Source organism: Bacillus rossius, chromosome 8 (genome assembly GCF_032445375.1).
Source record: "Bacillus rossius redtenbacheri isolate Brsri chromosome 8, Brsri_v3, whole genome shotgun sequence".
NCBI lineage: Eukaryota > Metazoa > Arthropoda > Insecta > Phasmatodea > Bacillidae > Bacillus > Bacillus rossius.
Window position 1 is genome coordinate 29,577,976 of NC_086336.1, and position 19,794 is coordinate 29,597,769.

General features: G+C 37.1%; 1 protein-coding gene across 10 annotated transcripts in view; it reads left to right on the forward strand.

Annotated features, from left to right (window-relative positions):
- LOC134534687 (mitochondrial ribonuclease P catalytic subunit) overlaps window positions 1-19,794 on the forward strand; it is a 48,365-nt gene that overhangs the window by 1,690 nt on the left and 26,881 nt on the right. For 2 of the 10 annotated variants that reach the window (XM_063373156.1, XM_063373155.1), the window contains exons 1-2: window positions 14,815-16,863; window positions 18,374-19,423. In XM_063373156.1, the coding sequence (XP_063229226.1) occupies window positions 16,709-16,863; window positions 18,374-19,423 (1,205 nt within the window). In that variant the 5' untranslated portion in view covers window positions 14,815-16,708. Of the gene's footprint in view, window positions 1-14,814; window positions 16,864-18,373; window positions 19,424-19,794 lie in introns of those variants that run through there. The other 8 variants (XM_063373157.1, XM_063373151.1, XM_063373160.1 and 5 more) reach the window with 8 other exon arrangements.

The window sequence follows — 19,794 nt, forward strand, 5'->3', positions numbered from 1 at the left end:
TCAGAAGTAACGAGTAACGATACGAAAGTAACGAGTACTAATTGTTATAGTAACGAATACATACGGGTACACATTTTTTCGTTACTTTTACACCTCTACTTAATATAATTGTGTTAAGGCCCCGGACACATCAGTATTAGTATTTTACATAACAGTTTAATTTTATGTATTTCAATCTGACTAGCTACAATCATATATTGTGATAAGTATTTACAGTGACTTTGTCAGTAGGCCTACAACCTAATCCAAAATATGGAAAGCCTCTGATTCTGAGCTCATTTAAGTCCTTAGTTATTATTAGACCAGTAAGAGGGTAAATGTTGAAAGTCATGGCTCATTTTTAAAAAGATCCTATAATAGAGTTTATTTAATTACTTACGTGAGTAGTCCTGTACCAAAATCACTCTAAAACTCACACTATCATTTTTTTTCCCACAGCACTGTTTTGGCTTGCACTGTTGTCGGTATTAAATACCTACTATGTTTTTCTGGTAAATATGTAGAGTCGCGGTATATGCGAAAACAAATGCTAAAAATCCGAAAATATTTTTATTCTATGGTCTTTCACTTCCTCTTTTCAAATCAACCGGCGGAGATAAGAAATTTCCGATTTTTAGCATTTTTTTTTTCGCGTATACCGCTACTCTACATATTTACCGTTTTTCTTCATTCTGTAATTCAATTGCATTGCAACATTGCATTTCACGATGTCATACATTTCCCTCTACTTTATTTCCAACCAATTGAATCCGGTATTGTGTTATGACTTGACCTATAATTAAATGCAGGATTATCCAACATGACAGTAGTAAGAGACAAAAAAAATTTTTCAGTTTTCTGTGATGGTATCCATTTGATGTTACAATAAGCCGTTACTTTTAATGTCATCCAAAAGAGAATAACTTGGAGTGAAGATAATGTGCAAAAATAATTGTGGCTCTATTGATAGATAAATGCTACAGATGGATGGGTGTACCCTCTGTGCCCGCTCCACTCATGCTCTGTAAAGCAGAATGGAGCAGATTGTCAATCAGACTCTATGGTTAAGGCTAAGATCCTTAGTTTTGCAGTCACCAAGAAAATTATTTCTGCCATGAATATCGTAGTAGATAAAAAAATATATAAACTGCAGAATTGTAAACAAAACTTTAAATTTTGTAAATATGATGATTAAAATTTTCTCAAAAAATGCTTTCTTATTTAATTTTAATTTTGAAATTTTCAAAACTAAATATTAGGTATATATTTAAACGGTACATGCCTGTTACTTTGCACACAACTTAAAGGAGGTACAATGAACAATTCTGCCGTATAATTTTTTTAATACAACGTACAGAATTTAAATAATCTGAGTACAAAATATTGTGATTTAACTGTCACTTGCCGCACATGAAAGGAACGAGTTCAACAGTTTGCCGCTAGAGCTCCGATTAGTTCCGAGTTTACTCACTAGATGCCTCGAACATCGCAAGAGTTCAGGCGGGAATATTACCGCTTCGAAACGGTCAAAACACAACACTAGTATCATCAATAGTAATCAATGAATTGAAAACCGTCTCACGTTGTCGACAATTTCTATAGATATATTTGTCAGCTTCTCAGTGATGTAAATTATAATTAATATGCTTCACTTGTCGTGACAAATTTATTCAAAGAATATTTTTGATTTAAAATCATCTAACTACAATTACTGAATTGTTTTAGTAGATAGAGATTTATTATAATAGTTGGGCGCCTTAAAAAAACTTATTTTGGAAATATTAAAGTGCTAAATATAATATCTAATGTCTAACCTGTTTCGTTTACGGGCATCTACGTGAACGTCGCAAATTACATTTATTACAACATTATTTCACATATTATCTTAGTGACTTCATTATGTATTTTGATATGACTCTTTACCGTAACACATGAATGAATCCTGCAATCACGGTGTATTAAAATAATAGCAAAATGGTTTCATATAATAATATAACTTCCAAAATCAATTTAAATTATTATTTAAACTTCTATTCAAGAAGACAAATATATAATGTTGAAGATTTTATTAGAATATTTCAATAATTATTGTAAAAAAATTGATTTGCAAAATGACAATGATTTTGTATAAATTTATTTAATTATATTTCTTTAGTTATAATTTATTTAATTATGTTTCTTTAATTATATTTGTACCTCGACTTTAGCTCTGGTAGTATGGGCTATACCTCTGGGTGTCATGTTACATAAATGAGTTATGATCAAAATATTAATAGATGTTTAAAAAAAATTAGTAACTGAAGGACCAGCCGCCTATGGCAACTTCCTCCCATAATGATTTAGTTATGTATATAACGATACGAAAATAAGGCACAATCTCTCGATGCTGTCGTTCAAGTATGGTTAACTAAAGGTCGTTTAAAATTACCTTTGGTTTTTAACATTGGATTTTTCACTACCCAAGCATTTATTGTATCACTAACCTTGAGCATTTTCGTTAGTTACACAAGTTCGTTAGAAACGCAATTACAAGGCAGTGGTGATTCTTTTTTTTTTTTTTTTTTTGCTTCTGGGGTCATGTAAAATTATGTTTTAAAACAAATATTGGTCAAAAAGAATTATATGTTTTTCAATTTAACTTCCGCTACATTATTTGCAACTATAAATGATCATAGAAACATAAGTTCCACGTGCGCGCACACACGCACGCATATGTATACATGTAAATACTTTTGAACAAGTGAAATGAGGAGTTTTAGCAAATAAATATTCAGGTAATTTTCCAAAATACAATTTTAAAGACCTTTATACTGTGTTCTTACATTTGCAGTTAGATTTATTTAAATTCTTTGGCAAATATTACAATTTAAAAACTTTTTTAAGTATGTCCCGTAATTTTTTTAGGTAATTTTATTTGTGTTACAAGAAACCGAAGACCTTGCTGAAGTAAAATTATTATGTATATAAAATGTGTTGAAATGGGTGTGTAATACTTCGATGAAATTGATACAGAATTATATGAAATAAATTTCTATTGTTTTACCAGCCTTTGAGCTATCTAGTTTACGTGAAATTGTTATAATTAAACTTTAGGGCCTAAATTTTGAATTGCTCGAATATGCAAAAAGTAGTTCCCTCGCTCACATACTGGCCAATACAAATTCCAACCCACTGCCAAAAGGGCTGGAAACTTGAAATTTGGGTCGCAGCCTCAATGAGGAAATTCGGGAAAGTACCAATTTTTATTTTATAATTATTAAAAAAATAAAATTAAGAAATAGGCATGCACCTTTAAAATCGGCGTATACCTTCTTTCGGAAGAACGTTGTTGCAGAAATTATTGTTTACTTCTCATGCTTGTACAAATTGAACAGTACTGTAAATGTATTTGATGACATAAGCAATAATAAGTTATTAGCTGATATTGAACACAAACAATTTTTTTCGTGACCAAAAAAAATAAGGTTCTCTGCTTGGCGAGTGATAAAATTATACTAATGTCAAAAATATGTTATCGGGAAAAATAAATGAAGTTATTTTATACCACTGATTCACTACCCATAAAATCAAACTGCAAAGTCTTTGCAACTGGTATCTCACACAAGAAATATAAAACATATTCGTGCTTCGTTTTGTATAAAAATAAAACACATCATATAATATCGGGAGACAGCCTTGAAAATCGTGCATATCACCAACATGGCCAATCAGACTCATAGTAATGTTTATGATGGCAATATTTTCGGGGTAGTTTTACGCTCAAAATTAATACAAAACCAAATCAGCAATCCTTGTATGATAATTTATAATACTACAAAAAATCTTCCATTTCCTTCAAATTGTATTGAGCACTAAAATAATGTTTTACTTTTGGCCCAGATTTTATTTGAAGATACTCTGTACAGTTACGCTTGTTTGCATTGTTTATTTATCAGGTTTAAATCATGGCCAAATTAATTGAACTGTAACACAATTTATTTATATATGTGTGTCTGGTTTGGAATCAGTATGATGTACTGAAAAACTATGTCCTATCAGTGTAATGAATGGTTGTACACTTATAAGCGTTGAATATTTATGAAAATTTTATTTCTTTGGTTTTTAAAGCCGCAGACTTGTATTTTATTTATTTCATTTAGACAACAACATGCGTCCGTGTTTTCTACATGGCACGCTCTGTAATATTTTGAATGTTATAGTAATTTTGGCTTTTTAAAATCTGTGATTTATGTGCAGTAGAGTAATTAGTAATTTTTTATAATTTCTTTTCATATTTTTAATGATCCATTTGCTAATAGTATATACACTTCTCCATTTATTATAATAAACACATATTACATTATTGGAATTCGTTCAGAATGGGTATCACAAGACAACAAAAACTATTCCCCTGCATAAGAAAGGTGATAATACCAGTAAAGAAAATTATCGTCCGAGAGCAATTACGTCTTATATCTAGGGACACCTGTATTTCGCGAATACATTTCGTGTCAAGGTATTTTACAAAACACTGTAGATTTTTCTTGTAATTATTGGCTGTGGTCGGTGAAGGCTGTTTTCCCGCACTCGACGGGGCCAATGAGGACTTTGTTACTGTACTGCTGCACGCCCGCAATTCGCCAAACCTCTAAGGAAAAAGCTACAGTTATGTGTGAAATAGCCTGACACGAGATGTATTCGCGAAATACAGGTGTCCTTACTTATATCGAAAAATATTTGATCACTGTATGATAATTTTAAGTATGAAAAGTAAAACATATTTTCAAATTTAATACATGGTTTTTCATCAACTCTAAGTACTAAAACACATACTGCTTATTTTCTACAAAATAAATCTATACACGGCAACTGATTATGAATCAATTGCGTTTTTTTATAAAGCATCTAAGGCCTTGATTGTTTAAATATATTGTTGGATAAATTAACTAAACTAGGAATACTATCAAATGCACAAAAATAGAAGAGTTTGATCTTAATAACATAAAGCATATTCTATCTATTTAGCACAGCCTGAATAATTCATTCCCCATTGTCAAGACTAAAATTAAAAAAACCGCGAAAGAAGCAGAATAAAATAACTATCTCATTGTCTTTGCGGGTGACTCAAACATCATACAAACAAAACGAAATATTCCTAAACGCAAGAAAGCATATTTTAAACACTGTAAATAACTTAGATTTTAAATCAAATGATAATTATCAGTCTGTAAAATTTAGTTAACGATGAGTTGGAAACAGAACATCAAACATATATCATATGTGTTACTACCAACAGAGAACTCTCACAAACAATACAATTCCTTTCTGCGCAACCTGCAAGCTCCGGTACCTTCTGTAAAAACAAATATATGTAAAACTTTTCCGGAAGTCGTACCATGGTAACGACTGAAATATGAAGCCTCACTTCTAAATCTACTTAGCTAGAGAACAAATTGTATTACATTATTTTCATAAAATTAACACCTACATACGAACAGAACTAAAATCTTTCATTAATTTTTTTTAGTTACGTGATATTTTTTTTAAGTTATAAAGGAATCCAACTTGAACAGTAAAAAAGAAAGGCTTTTAATGAACAAACAAAGTCATTATAGATAACTGTTCAAACCATTTAAGATTAATCCTGTTACATAAATTTTTATATTTATATACATCTAATGTATAAACAAATCTGAAAAAAGGCAATAAATTCCGATTGACTTCATTATCGAACTAGAATAAAACACAAAATACACTTGCAGAGAACCACCAAATATATTGCGTAAGTGTTTCTGCAATGGAGTTAAACTTTAAAATTGCCCTTATTATTTCAAAAAAAATAATTTAAAACTCCAAGCAAATGTAAGAACACGTCTTCTAGATATAATGGAAGATTATAATGCCGTGTCCGAATTCGCCTAAAGAATATACTTGTAGATACTTTGGAAGTGACTTCGCAAGGCTGTCAAAAATGGACGTGAAGTATGCTATGCAATACGCAAGTAAATTAATCTGTGTAATTCTCGCGTACTTCCAGTTGAAAATACGTTTTCATTTGAAAAATGTTTGGTAATTTTTATGTATCATTTAAATAATTTAAGAGATTGTAAAATAAATATAATTTATTTTGTATTTGACTGGTATAAATAAATAAATTGACAAAAATAATTTATGGATGTTTAAAACGAAGTTTCAACAAACACATGTACTTATTTAGCCTACCGAACGTTACTACAAAACAAAAGTACAACAATAATGTAAGTTGCCGTAAATTCACGTGACAGCGATGAAGTGTTAAAAAAAAGGACTAATTTCACATGCGTTTAAAAATAAAATCTAAAAATCTTTTTCGGCTGGCTAAACATTGAACCTATCCAGATTCGTCAAAGGCAAGCTGGACAGAGTGGCAAAGGGATTGGAAATCTAATACTCGCTGAGGCAGAGTACACCTTTCCCCCACCCCCCTCTCCCTGACCGGTCGTAAACATGACTCCCCGCTGGGCGATAAGAATTCTGAGAACAGCGTCCTCTTTCCCACCCCCCTCCTTTTTCCAACGCGTCGCTACATCGTTCAACCGTACTGCTAGTGCGCTCTGTTGAGGACGTAGATAACTACGTGTGTCTTTGCCCGCTCGCGAGAAACTCAGGATTTTAGCCTTAAGAAAAATCACATATAATGGACCCATCTTCACAGGATTATAAAATTAAATAAATATGAATAAAAATACCTAACTCAGGATTTTTGAATTTTTCAACAGTCTTTAAATTTTTAAACTAAGCATGTTTTACGGTTATATGTTGTGATGCATTAGAAAGGAGATATCTGACTGCAAATTGTGTCATGGTTTCACTATTGTGCACATAAGTATCGCCACCAGCTGACGAGAAATAACGTGCTGCCTCTGTTCTCTTGTGAAAATATTTATTAGTCTTAACTAAATTTTGAGACTGTATGACAATAAATGGTAATACTTGGATATGGGGGCTTTTTTGAACTGTAAGAAAAAAATCTGAAAGCATGGTTTTCACACACTACACAAGTCCCTAAAATTACCCTGAAAGGATTGTTTCTTAATTCTTTCTGGTTTGTGAAATATATCAGTTTAAAGCTTAAATTACAACTGTGTTTTCACACTGCTGCAGTCATTCATTGTTTATCCGTGATCATGTATCTCTTCGTTTAGCACAACTGTGGCCAACTATGGAGAATTAAAAATATGCTAATTTTTCCATGTCATATATTGAAGTTTTTCCCTAGATCCTGAAGGCTTGATCCTGATGGGATAATTCTGTTAGCTTGATCCTGTGGTACATGATGCTTGCTGTTTTAGTTCACTACATCGGAAGATTCTGCACATTAAAGAAATTGTGAAAATAAGAAAGAATTATGATTGTAGGTTGAAAAAAAAATCCTAAAAGCAAGAATTAGAACTGGCTATCTGGTGCATGCAATGTTTGATTAACACGATTCCCAAAATTTGTGCTATGCACTGGACACATATTGCTTGTATCACTGCTGAGATTGGCTGAAGCTAATTGCTACTCATTGCTTAAGGCCCCTTAGAAATGGAATAGCTGGAATAATTTTACTACTTTTAAGATTAAATTTGTTTTCACTAGATATTTGTGTGAGCCATATTTTGTCATTAAAACACCAACTACACTTCTTGATATATTATATTTATGTCATAAATGTTTGTTTTCCAAGAATTATTTCACAGAAATTGTTGTAGATGTGATAGAATTAAATTATGAACATAATGGTATGTAATGTTTTTGTAAATATTGCCACATTTATTTCATACAGTTGTCAATCTTTTTACCTCTCTAATTCCACATGAAATCATAACCCATAGTCACTATTTTGTAATTAGATTTTCTTTGTTGCAGGCATATGAAGAAATGAACATTAGCTTTCAATCAAATCCTTGGATGACCCATGTAAATCAACAAGGATTTAATCAATCATATATATAACTGCCATTTTTTGCACTGAGTCTTATTACCGGCCACAAAAAAAAATGTTTGCTGTACCGATCAATATTTAATTTTTGAATGAATCTCATTATGCAGTACAATATGTTTTTAAGTTATATTATACATGATACAAGGACTAAATTGGAACTAATACAGATTTATAACAGTCATAATAGATTCTCTTGCAAAACTGAGTCTACAGGGGCCTCTTTGCTATCAGGTTGATGCCTAGTTGTAAGAAATTGAAATTCCAGTTAGATTTGAGAAATACATTTGTAAAGTAACACAAATTCCCTCATAATAATCCACAACTTAATACACTTTGAAAGAAAGTAAAATAACAGCATTTAACAAAGTTATAATGGTCCTCTTGCCAATTTTTTTACTAACTACATTGATAATCTTAAACTAGTATTGTTTATTATCAAAACTTATACCTACCTAAAAAAATGTCTACATTAAGATCATAACTAACATTTGTAATTATTTGATACCAGGTAGTAGGTATTTACAAGTTCCATATGAATATTAAATCATCACTTGTAATAAGAACCACCAACATATCATGGTTACCATCTTCTCTTTTTTGCTTGCCAGGAATGTAGCCGAAAATAGTAGCCTAATGTAAAACAGCAGATAACATACATACATGGCGTTGTATATGTTTTGGCTGTACACTGTATACGTAATTAATAAATGATGCTTAAATAAGTATATTAATAATTTTATATTTTTTAAATTCAAATTTATTTAAAAAAAAAAAAAAAAAACTTAAATCAAGCTTTTCTCTCACAACCTTGGGTACCAATATGTAAAGGCCAAACTGATTCATTACAATTGCAGCGTACTGGGCGGGATCGCTCCGTCCCAATAGGCTACAAAATTAAGACGCCCAAAATGAGGAAGACAAAATTAAACACCTAAGCTGGATTAGGATCCAGAGTGTGCCTTGTTTGTGACAGAAAGACAAAAATAGAATTAGGGGGTCGGGAGTACAAATTTATTAGAGACTAGAGACTAGATAAATGTTAACAGACAAAGCTCCAAAAAGGGCATAAGTGTATTCCATTACACACATTTCCATAGAAAAAGCTTCATAGCTTAAAATATAGACAATGACTTGCTGATCACAAAACAAGACAAAGACAACGATTAGATCAGCGCGAAACAAGCGCACAAGAATTACAAGAGTTACGCCCGGGTGTTTAACATACAGATATCAAAATTTAACATACAAAAAGATAAACATAATTAACATAGGTTTGAAATGTACAAAGTTATGTTACAGGAAGCGTGAGTTTTGCAATAGTCTGCACAAAGCAAGAAAACAAAGGCAGAAACGTCACGCGAACCCTGGTCTAATAGGAAAGTAACAGTAGGCATCCGAGATACTGGAAGCCGACATGGCCGGGGGTGGATCACACATTCTCGCAGTGACCTTCAAGCAATACAAACGTAATAAAAGAAACTAAATTTAGAGACAGCGAGCCGAAATAGAATACAAAATGAAGGACACTGACTTTTACAAAACTATGTTACTGCGCAGCTGCCATGCGCTCAACAGAACCAATGCAAATCAAACACTCAGGCCATGTCGGAACTCTCGTTGCACCCATAGGGCAGTCCGCTCGCTACATTTATCAGCCCAAGCCGAAGCTACCAAACACTAGACGATGTTACTCAGACAAGCGGTGGACAGAGAAGAAGTGTCAAACCAGGTCCTCCGCCAGTTTAAGGCATCGCAGACAGACAAAGCGCAAGCGCACGGCGGATGAAGGGAAGTGAGGGGAAGACAGCAAGCGAGAAGGGAGGTCGGAAAGGGAAAGAAGGAGGAGGAGGGACAGACCAAGGAGAGGGGGGGGGGGAAGTCGGCACGCTGCACAATAATAAGATATACTGAAAATTCTGACATAACATTTGCAGTATAATGGTATGGCTGAAACTATGGAAGTATGATTTTGTGAGTTAAGGTGGATAAAAAGTTATTTTCTAGAAATGTGGTTATAATGACACTTAAGATGACAATACTGCCAAGATAATTATGGATATGAACAAAGTGGGTTCCTGTTTAGTGCCACATAAATGTAAACCCTGTGAACGTCATTTCCTGCTTATTACAAAAATTACGGCTCTTTCTTCATCAAACATAAAATAACATTATATAGAGAATAGCATATACAACTTAATACAAAAGTACAAAACCATTACAGAATATTTTAACAGTCCAAAGTGGTAATTTTTATTTATTTGTTATTGCAATGTATTCTGTAGAGGCTATGGAACAAGTCCACTTTACATAGCAATGTGGTCATTAGAGACAGACATTAGGTCTTGGCGGATAAGTGGTCATGTCACTAATTTCCTACCAAAGAGATCTGAATCTGATTCCCAGCGGGTCCTTACTGGATTTTTCAACAGTGGAAAACATAGCGAACAGAGCCGTGGCAGTTGGTATTCTCAGAGTACTCATTATTTCACCCATTCATTCCGTCAATGCTCCATGAACATTTCATCATTCTTTATGGTTTCTAATGTCCTAGATGTCACTGAGTTTAAAGCTTGATTTATTTCCATTAGAGACAGACTCATACACTTGTCGTAGCCCCGGATATCACCCCCGTGATGCGGGTTGCGTAGTATTCTCGAGGAGGGTTCAGGCCTCGTTGCGGGGGAAATTAACACTATCCGAGCTACAATGATGTTTCTACAGTTTGACCACAAGTATTTATTGAGCCCTTCGCGTAATCTAGGTACATGGGCAATCCGCGGCACAACACCCGTCCCTCCGCGGAGTGAGGCTCAGCTGCACGTGTTTGGGGTTGGGCAGGCGCCAAGTGCGGACTGCACCTCCTGGTTCTTTATGCGAATGATGAACTGTCTCTGCCCCTTCCCTATGATAGTGAGAAACCAATTAAGTTGGAACGCCGTCGCCAGCGACGTGAAGCCCGTCCCGTTGCGGCACGCACGTGCCCGCCGATGCGCGCAATGTCCCGCCTCAACAAAACCAAGAAAATACTTATTTACAATTAAATTAGTTACAATGACGACCGATAGCGTAATGCCCGTGAACGTGAAAGTCCCGATCGCCCGGATACAGTTTCACCAGTTCTGGCTCACGTCTCGCTGCCGCACTCGTCTTGCCGTGCGACCGCCTTCCTTGGCCGCCAGATGACTACTCCGTCGTTGCCCTGCGACTCTCGTCCCAGGACACGTCCGTCTTCTCCGGCCGCCAGACTCCGGCTGCCCCCTCCTGCCGCGCGGCTGCCTCTCCGCCCGACCTCCCCCCCTACTCGCGACACGTGCAGCGCTCGGAGAGATACCGGGTGTTGGCCTCGGCTTCGTCGCCCGGTGACAGCAATTAAAATAATACTTTAGAAAGACATATAACAATAATAAAATTACAAAAATTAATGAAAAATAATACATTAAAACAATACATGACCCCTTATTAAATAAAAAGTACATTCTTAATATATACAAATTAAAGTGTCACACTGCACGGGCAGGGGTGGTTCAGGAGTTGGCGTAGCATAACTGACTTTATGAGCAGGGGAGACACTTGGGTTGACGTCACACTTAAGTCAGGAAACATGGGGAAACAGTCATTGCTAATTATAAGAGTCCAGGATCCTAGCCCAGCTGCTCCTAAATGCAATTTCTACATATAGTAAATATGTTTTTTAATGATTTATTTAAGTTTTTATATGTACATGCAGAGTTTGGGGGAGGGGATGTAACAAACCTCCCCCCCCCCAGCCCCCCCAGTTATGAAAATTTTTGCAATATATCAGTGAAGACAGTACAGTATGTTACTGTCTGAGAAGTCACCTTTCCTGATAGGTACTACTTTAGGCCCATATGCCTGTGTGTGTGTGTGTGTCAATAGGAATATGTTTTTTTTAAACACTGAATCACTGTGCCGTCGTCCGGGGTCTCGGGCTCGAGTCCCGGTGTGGCTCCTAGTGGGAAAAGGCGGCTCTTGATATGTATTGTCCGGGTGGGCGCCAGACTAGCTCGGTTCTAGTCGTGAATTTGGGGTCGTGGATGTATGTGCCCCTGCGTGGCCCACTAGGGCCGGCGGCGGTGTTGCGTGAGAGGGTGTTTAAATAAGAGACGTGGAGTTGAGGTGGCGGTGTCGTACCTTTTATTCAGAGGGTCGTACACAATACAACACTCTACAGAGGTCCCCGGGGAAGGGGAGGGGGGTTTACTCGTTATTCCGTGGCGCCATATTGTTTGTGTTCCGCAATACGTGGGCCTCGGACGCTGTTACGTCTCATACGTCTCACTGGTTACGCGGGTAACGTAATTTCGTAACACAAAGGCGGGACACAAAATACACTGAATTAAGGGGGCGCGCACAAGTTACGTGGCACTCGTTACTCGGGTAACGTAAGTTAGTAATACAAAATACGGGACACAAAAATACACTGAATTAAGGGGGTGCGCACAAGTTACGTGGCACTCGTTACTCGGGTAACGTAAGTTAGTAATACAAAATGCGGGACACAAAAATACACTGAATTAAGGGGGCGCGCACAAGTTACGTGGCACTCGTTACTCGGGTAACGTAAGTTAGTAATACAAAATACGGGACACAAAAATACACTGAATTAAGGGGGCGGACGGTTGGAGACGGCCAATCCCGTATACGAATGTCTCTGCGCGGGTGTTGTGCCCACTGTGGTAAAACACGCACCGCAATTAAGTTTGTCCAAGTTCCCTTGCGGGTTTGTGGTCAGCGCCGTGCGCGTGACCTTAAGTAAAGTTCTGTAAGTTGCGGGAGGCGGCCCGTGCCGTATACTGAAGATCAGCCCCGCTGACCAAGTGTGGTGCGGGGTGTCTTTAAACTGATGCGGTCGGATTAGGTCCTGGACCGAAAAGAGGGACCGGGTACTCACGGAGAGGTTAAGTAAAAAAAGGGGTTCTGTTAATTAGTGACTATATTTACCGGACGTTACTTTCGATGAAGACAAAGGCTGTTGTCCCTCCGTGGGACGTAGGTCCGCCCCGGTCCGTGAGCTGCGGTGAACTGCCGAACTGGCATGGCGTCCGAGGGAGGCTCGGCCTCTCTCGCGCCAGGCTTGACCTCATTACGCTAGACTCCAAACGGGTGTGTCTGGAAGAGACTTTATTGTCGCTAAAATCCTAATTTAATGTTCCAGGAGGAATGGGTACGGTTCTTCTCTTGTCTACTCAGGTTTTCGCGGTTTTGCCTTTAATCACTGTTCGGCTCGCCTGACTCGGGTGGGCCATGGCCAGGGGTGTGTTCTGTTAGCGGGAGCGTATACTGGCGGGTGCAGGTCAGGCTCTGGGGTGGTCGTCGGCCGGACGACGTCAACTGTATGGTATAATTTTTTACCCTGCCAACTCTTCTCACCTGGACATTTTCCCCCTAATCCAGTAGTGTTCTTGCTTGCTTTAATGCAAGTTAATTGATCCCCGCATGACCCAGCCCTTTGTCAATACAGGTTGAACCTGAGCTACATTAGCTTGCTTTTGGGTAAGCTGTAGAAGGGGTGTTAGTCATGGTACCAATTACTGCCAAGGCTTACCATTGAGACTTAGAATTTTGTCGCCAAGGCAAAGGATAGGAAGGTGCAGATTAATTTATGTGACCCTGGCTGGAAGCAATTTTACCAGTTACTGGTAAAATTGTGTGACCAACCGTAATTTTTTTATAATTGTTTGCTTTTAATTTAATATATATAAAACAGTATTGATGCCATCCCCACTACCTCCATTGATTTTTACATGATTTTTATATGGTTCGTGATCTCAGGGTAGGTTCGGCCTAGTAGCTAGAGGTAGGGGTTAACGCAGTAGGGCCCCCCTAGCTGTTAAGGCCACTCGGGACGCCTGAAGAAGAACACAAAATTACTGATTGATGCCTGATGAATTTATTATGGCACAGCCCTATACATAGTGCTGCCCGTCCTGGCCGTAATGTTTGTCCCGAATCGAATAGTCTTACGCGCAGCCACTTCCTCAGTGGCAGCTCACGATTTTACTGCGCGTGAAGGACCTACTCTTGAACATGATGCGGCGGTTACAGAATAAACCCTAACATGACATATTACACTCTGACTAATAAAACACTTCACTTTTACACTTTACGTATTACACTGGGCTAATGACACGTAGGCCCGTAACTCCGGTGACTCTACCTGACTCTTGGACTTGTCCCAGATATTGACTCGTTAATAAGTTTGGTGGCACGTGTCGCCTACTGGCTGCCCCGTGCGGGCTGAAACTAAGTAGCCGGTCGGCTAGGTTGTCGCGTAAAGCGCCGACGTAACGTCTCGTAGACTCCCCACAGTACTTACGTATTATGCTGAACACTCGTCTTGGAGCACTGATTAATTTAAGTGAAATACCACATGGTAAATTGAGGCCGACCACGGAACTGTACGAAAAGGATTCAGAAAGATTACGACTATGGAAACTACATGGAGGTGAAAATAAAAGTTGCTGGTTCCGTATTGCGCGGAGCTGCCGGCCTCCCTGAGCTCCTGAAGGACACTGCCGCTCTTGCCTCGCGCGACCCCCTTCCCCCGCCCGACCTCCAGCGAAAACGTGTGCTTTTCGCGGGAATCTGAAACGGCCAGGCTCGGGACCAGGCGCACAGTGAACATAATTTTTGAGAGGACTGAAATATTAAATGATGAAAATAATGTCTAATAAAAACCTGTGGAAAATATACATAGTTACATTTGTTGTAGTTCGGCAGAGAGATATGCCACACCCGGCCGGATCCTTCCGCCGACTTAGCACTTGTTGCCTGGCGTTCGCCTCGTTGCACGCTCTACACATTGGTGCGCGCACGAGCGCGTTCGGTGCACACGCCTTTGCGAGACGTTGATGAGGCATAGCGGTCAATGCGACATAGAGGAGCTTGGCGGTTGGCGTCAGTATAATATGTATACTTGTTTCCTTCTCTATTATTTTATTTTTAATACCGAAGGCAATGACTGGTTCTATAAAAAAAATAAGGAAAATAAATACAAGATGAAACAGAAAAGCTTCAATAAACACAACCAGCTGGACGAGCCGAATATTATTTTTGAGGTTATTTTTTTGTTGCTGAATTGTATAGAATAATATTTTTACAATATTTTTGATTCAAATTATCAAGCGACGAGACTTTATGCTGTGCGAAAACAAGGATTCTGAGGAGGTGATTCAAGAAACTACAAAACTTGGCTAGTTTTGTACTTGATTGTTTTCAGAACTTAATTAAGAAAGCTACGCAAATGAGGCAGTAACAGTATAATCACATGATCGTCTGCGTGCTGATGATTTCCTTGTGACACTTTTGGATTCTCCAGCTCCAGCGCAGGAGCGTTTTACAGAATCGAGAGGTTCAAAAAATGAAATTATTTTGGCGTAGGTAATTAACTGTCAGATGGCTGCATTAGAAACTAAAAAGATATAAACATAAAAATCAAACTTATTACGTCCTGTTAAACAGCATTTCGATATCTGAAGTAAATAACCAGTAATTAGCCATTTTAATGTTATGGTTAGGTTAGGTTAACTACATTTATAATTATATAAATAAAATATTGTAAGAAAATCGTGTGAACGTTTGGTAAGACTAGATTAGCTAAATTAAGTATTGTTTGTTCATAATGTGTGAAATACATTTTATCTAAACTTAACCTACAATCTTTTTCTTTTTTGCAAGAATCGACAACATGTGCAAAAATCTATACGCGGAAACATACATTAATTATATTTTAAACCATCACAAATACAATGAAATACATAGATTACCAGATAAGCCACTTTAAGACGACTGTCGACTACTAACAACATACAAATATATTTTCTTCAGTGTTAAAATTGGTGAAAATCATATGAACATACTGCTGGAAAATAATTATATTTTTAGGTTATGTAAAAATACAATTATATTTTTTCCATTGTACATATTTATTAATACAAATGTCAGGAAATAAAAAAAAGTATTTATTTCTTAATTTTTGTTTGCTTTCTTGGTATAATTGCCACTGCCTCATACATACACCTGCTAAAACAATTTTTTCAGCTTTAAAACATTTGGATATTTAGATTTAGTTATTACCTGAAGTTTGACTACAACCCGGTAGTAATAAGTTGTCCCCCTACTTCACTCCCCCATACCTTTGAGCTTTCTCTTTAGTTCCCTTGCCCTTCTCACTTCCAACAAATCCCCCCCCCCCCCCCCATGTCCCTCCTCTCCTATCCTGTCCTGGCGAGGAACTGTTTGCCTTCACACCCTCTATATCTCCCTCGGTACCTTCTGTGTAATTTACTTACCAGCTTTTCCAGCCCCCTTCCCCTTGTCCGTTTTGGGCAGCCTCAACAACCTTCTCTCCAGGGACATCTCAAGGCCAGGCAAGCCGGGCAATCGCCCAGGGTCCCGCGTATAGCAGGGCCCCTCCCTAGCTCTTTTAATATACAGACACACCTGTGAATTTGAAGTGGTATTTCACCTCCGTTCATTATACGTGCACTTTCCTTCCCCTCTTCCCTTCACCTCTTTCCCTCCTCTCCTGACATCATGCATTTCTGTCCCCCTCTTCCACTTCCTGCCAATCCCCTCTGTGCATGCACGGAGGGGAGGTTGTGTTGTTGTTTTTTCTGTGGTTATAAACTGGTCTTCACTTCTACTCGCCGATGAGCTAGACTAAGTTCGTTGCTTGATCTGGTGGGGGTATTTTGGTAGGAACACCAAACCAGGTGTGGCCTCAAGATGTTTGTTTCTTGATTACTTGCATGGTGGTTGCAAATGAACTTTACTTCCTCACGTTCCCTTTGTACTAAATTACGTTTCGGCCAACACCTTTCTAAATTATGGCTTGGTATAGACATTTTGTGTGCATTGTGGCACTGTACTTGTAACTCATTTGTCCAACTATCACCCGAGAAGCCATGCTGGGTCAGGTGAGTTTTATGTGCTGTTTCATAGCCTTGTGTTTAATACTTTTCCTTTTTTGAAGGTTATGGGCACCTGCTTGGCCCGAGCTATTTTCTGACATGTTTTACGTATTTTGTATGTATTTTGTGTTTCGTATAAACGAGTTATTTGCCCGGTTTTAACTTCAAGGCCCCGTTTGTCTGGCTAACTGCCATATTTGCCTTATAGGCTAGTCATGTTTTATAGAATCTATACTTTACAACCATATTTATAATGTTACTCGAGTCATTTTATTATTTTATTTCTATAAATTAGAATTAGAAATGCTGAAAACTGTTTACTTTGCCCAATTTCACTCTGTAATGTCGTATAACATTGAAATCTGGGGCAATGCAGTAGGAGTTGGTAAAATCGTAAAAATACAAAAAAGAGCTATCAGAATAATAAAAGATAAAAAAATCATCTCACTTTAGACCAAAATTCAAAAAACTTAAAATCCTGACTGTCATAAATGAATACATTCTGAATACCCTTTTATTCATTCATAAGGAAAAAAAAAAACAATTAAAAAAAACATATATATTCACACATATAACATCAGAAATGCTAGTAAATTGAGGATTTTTTAACATAACACTAGGCGATTTGAAAATGGACTAAATTACATGGGAGTAAAACTTTACAACTTAATATCACAGAAAATAGCTAACATAAACAGTTTACCAGTATTTAAAAAAAAAACAGTAAAACAAATACTTATAGAATATCCTACCTACTCTCTGACGGAATTCTTTAATTTGCTTGATAATAGAGAAATTTAATTGTTAATTTGTTTAATGGACTTGTGATAACAGCTGCTTCATGTTTTGCATAAAGTATCAAGTATCACTATACAGTTCAATTGTGTAACATGTTCTGTATTTTTTTTGTAACTTGCATTATCTAAATATTAATGTTTGCACATACATATTTGTATGTAAAGGGAACTACATGTATAATGTGACATGTTCTTGACTCCATGTGGGATCAACGGAACAAAAATACAAAATAAAAAAATAAAATAAATAATTTGCATGAAAAATAAAGTTTTTTATCACGCCAAGTAAGTATAACTTCTAATGTGAATGTAAGTACATGCATCCATTTTTTTTTTTTTTTTACTGTATATTGGGTTCCTGAAACTTGCGATCAATATTAATGGCCTATTCTCCATTCTGTTTAACTTGACTTTTGTATGTCACATAAATCTTGCCCAGTAATAGTTCTCTGTTGGCCTTTCATTGTTTCTGTGGAAAAAGGTCTTTATATTTTTCTGTATTTATATTTGTTGTGATGTATTTAATTATTTATAATTAGCAAAGCTCATTTAAAAGAAAATTTTGCTTGGAGCATAACAAGGTTGGATTCATTTTGATAATCTCTCTATAAGTACCTCCATTTTTTTTTGTGTTTTTCATAATGTTTGATGTTACCTTTTTTTCTCGTAGTAGGTTTTTAAATTTAACTTTTATTGAGAATACTTTTTTTTTTTTGCAGTGTCACCTTCCAAATGGCATCCAGTATTTCAAAATGTTCACTAGCACATTTGAAACAGACTGCCAAATACTTAAACTTTACTTTCTGCTTAAGTGTTAATCATTTGTTGAAAAAGAACTTTGTGTCGTACAACTCAAGGTTAATAAGCTCAACACTTTGCTCAAAGTGGCATCTCCGCCCAGTTTGCCGGATACACAGGACTCTCTCGGACCTGAAAGTGAGAAGAGAAAATGCACTTTTAGAAACTGATGGTTTTGAAGAACAACAACCGTGTGATGTCGTCCAAAGGAAATGGAACACAGAACAGAAACGTGTGCTTGATGAAGCAGTTTCGAAGGATAACCCACCAACGTCAGCAGAGTGGCTGGAACTCAGAGAGACCATTTTAGGTATGACAGGTTTCATCACGGAGAAAAACATAGATGCTCTAGTGATGGCAGCGTGCATCGCGAGCAGAAAACTTGCCGTGGGCACTAGCTACATCAAGTACCTGTGGGCCGCGGGTAGGAGCCTCAACATCGCCACTGCTAGCGGCTTCCTCAAGTTGTGCAGCGTGTGTAGCGAAGAATCGGTCGTCGACGAGGACTTGGTTTTGTCAGTGTACAGCGGCCTTTGTTCGTCGTGCCCGTTGATGGATGCGCAGACAGCGCAGAATGCGATCCTCGCACTGTGCCTCACGCACCGCTGGGAGGAGGGCTTAGAGTTGCTAGAAACTGTGAAGATCACAGCCACTCCGAACATGCTGGTTCTCAATTCAATGGTTAAAGCAGCGTTCAGTCACAACCGGCCCGAGGTTGGTTGGAGCCTGATGGATGAAATTCTCCACTTGAACAGGAAACTGATGCCCATGGCATATTTAGCTTGGTTAGATTATTGTGCCGGGCAAGATAAGGATAGTGGTGTTAAATATCTGGATCAGCTTCTCACCTACATGGCCCTTAATGATCTCAGACCAACCAAAGATGTTGCTTCCAGGTTAAACGACTGTTTTGTTGACTTTTCCACGCCTGATACTAAATGGGTTGGGACTTTCACAAGTCTTATACGCAAGTAAGAAACGTTTTAGTATGTATATATTTTAGAGCATGCACTTTTCATTTTGAAATAAGTTTATACCATAGAGAGAATAGATTTTGTACTTTGTTGTGAAGTTCACCATTATTTTACGCTGCAGAAACCAAAATTATTTTTAAGCTTTAGTAATATGTAGTCAAGATATCCAGTTGATGCTGACTGGTTGAATATTAGTGCAACTGTATTTCAGTATGTTTGGGAACTATGCAAGATGAAATTTTTTTTGATATTACAGCATTCTGATATTTCTAAAATAATTGAATGTCTGATAAAAATTTAAATTTTAACAAATTTTTTTAGATCATCTGCATTTACATTTGTAATCATATTGTATAGCATATTGTTGG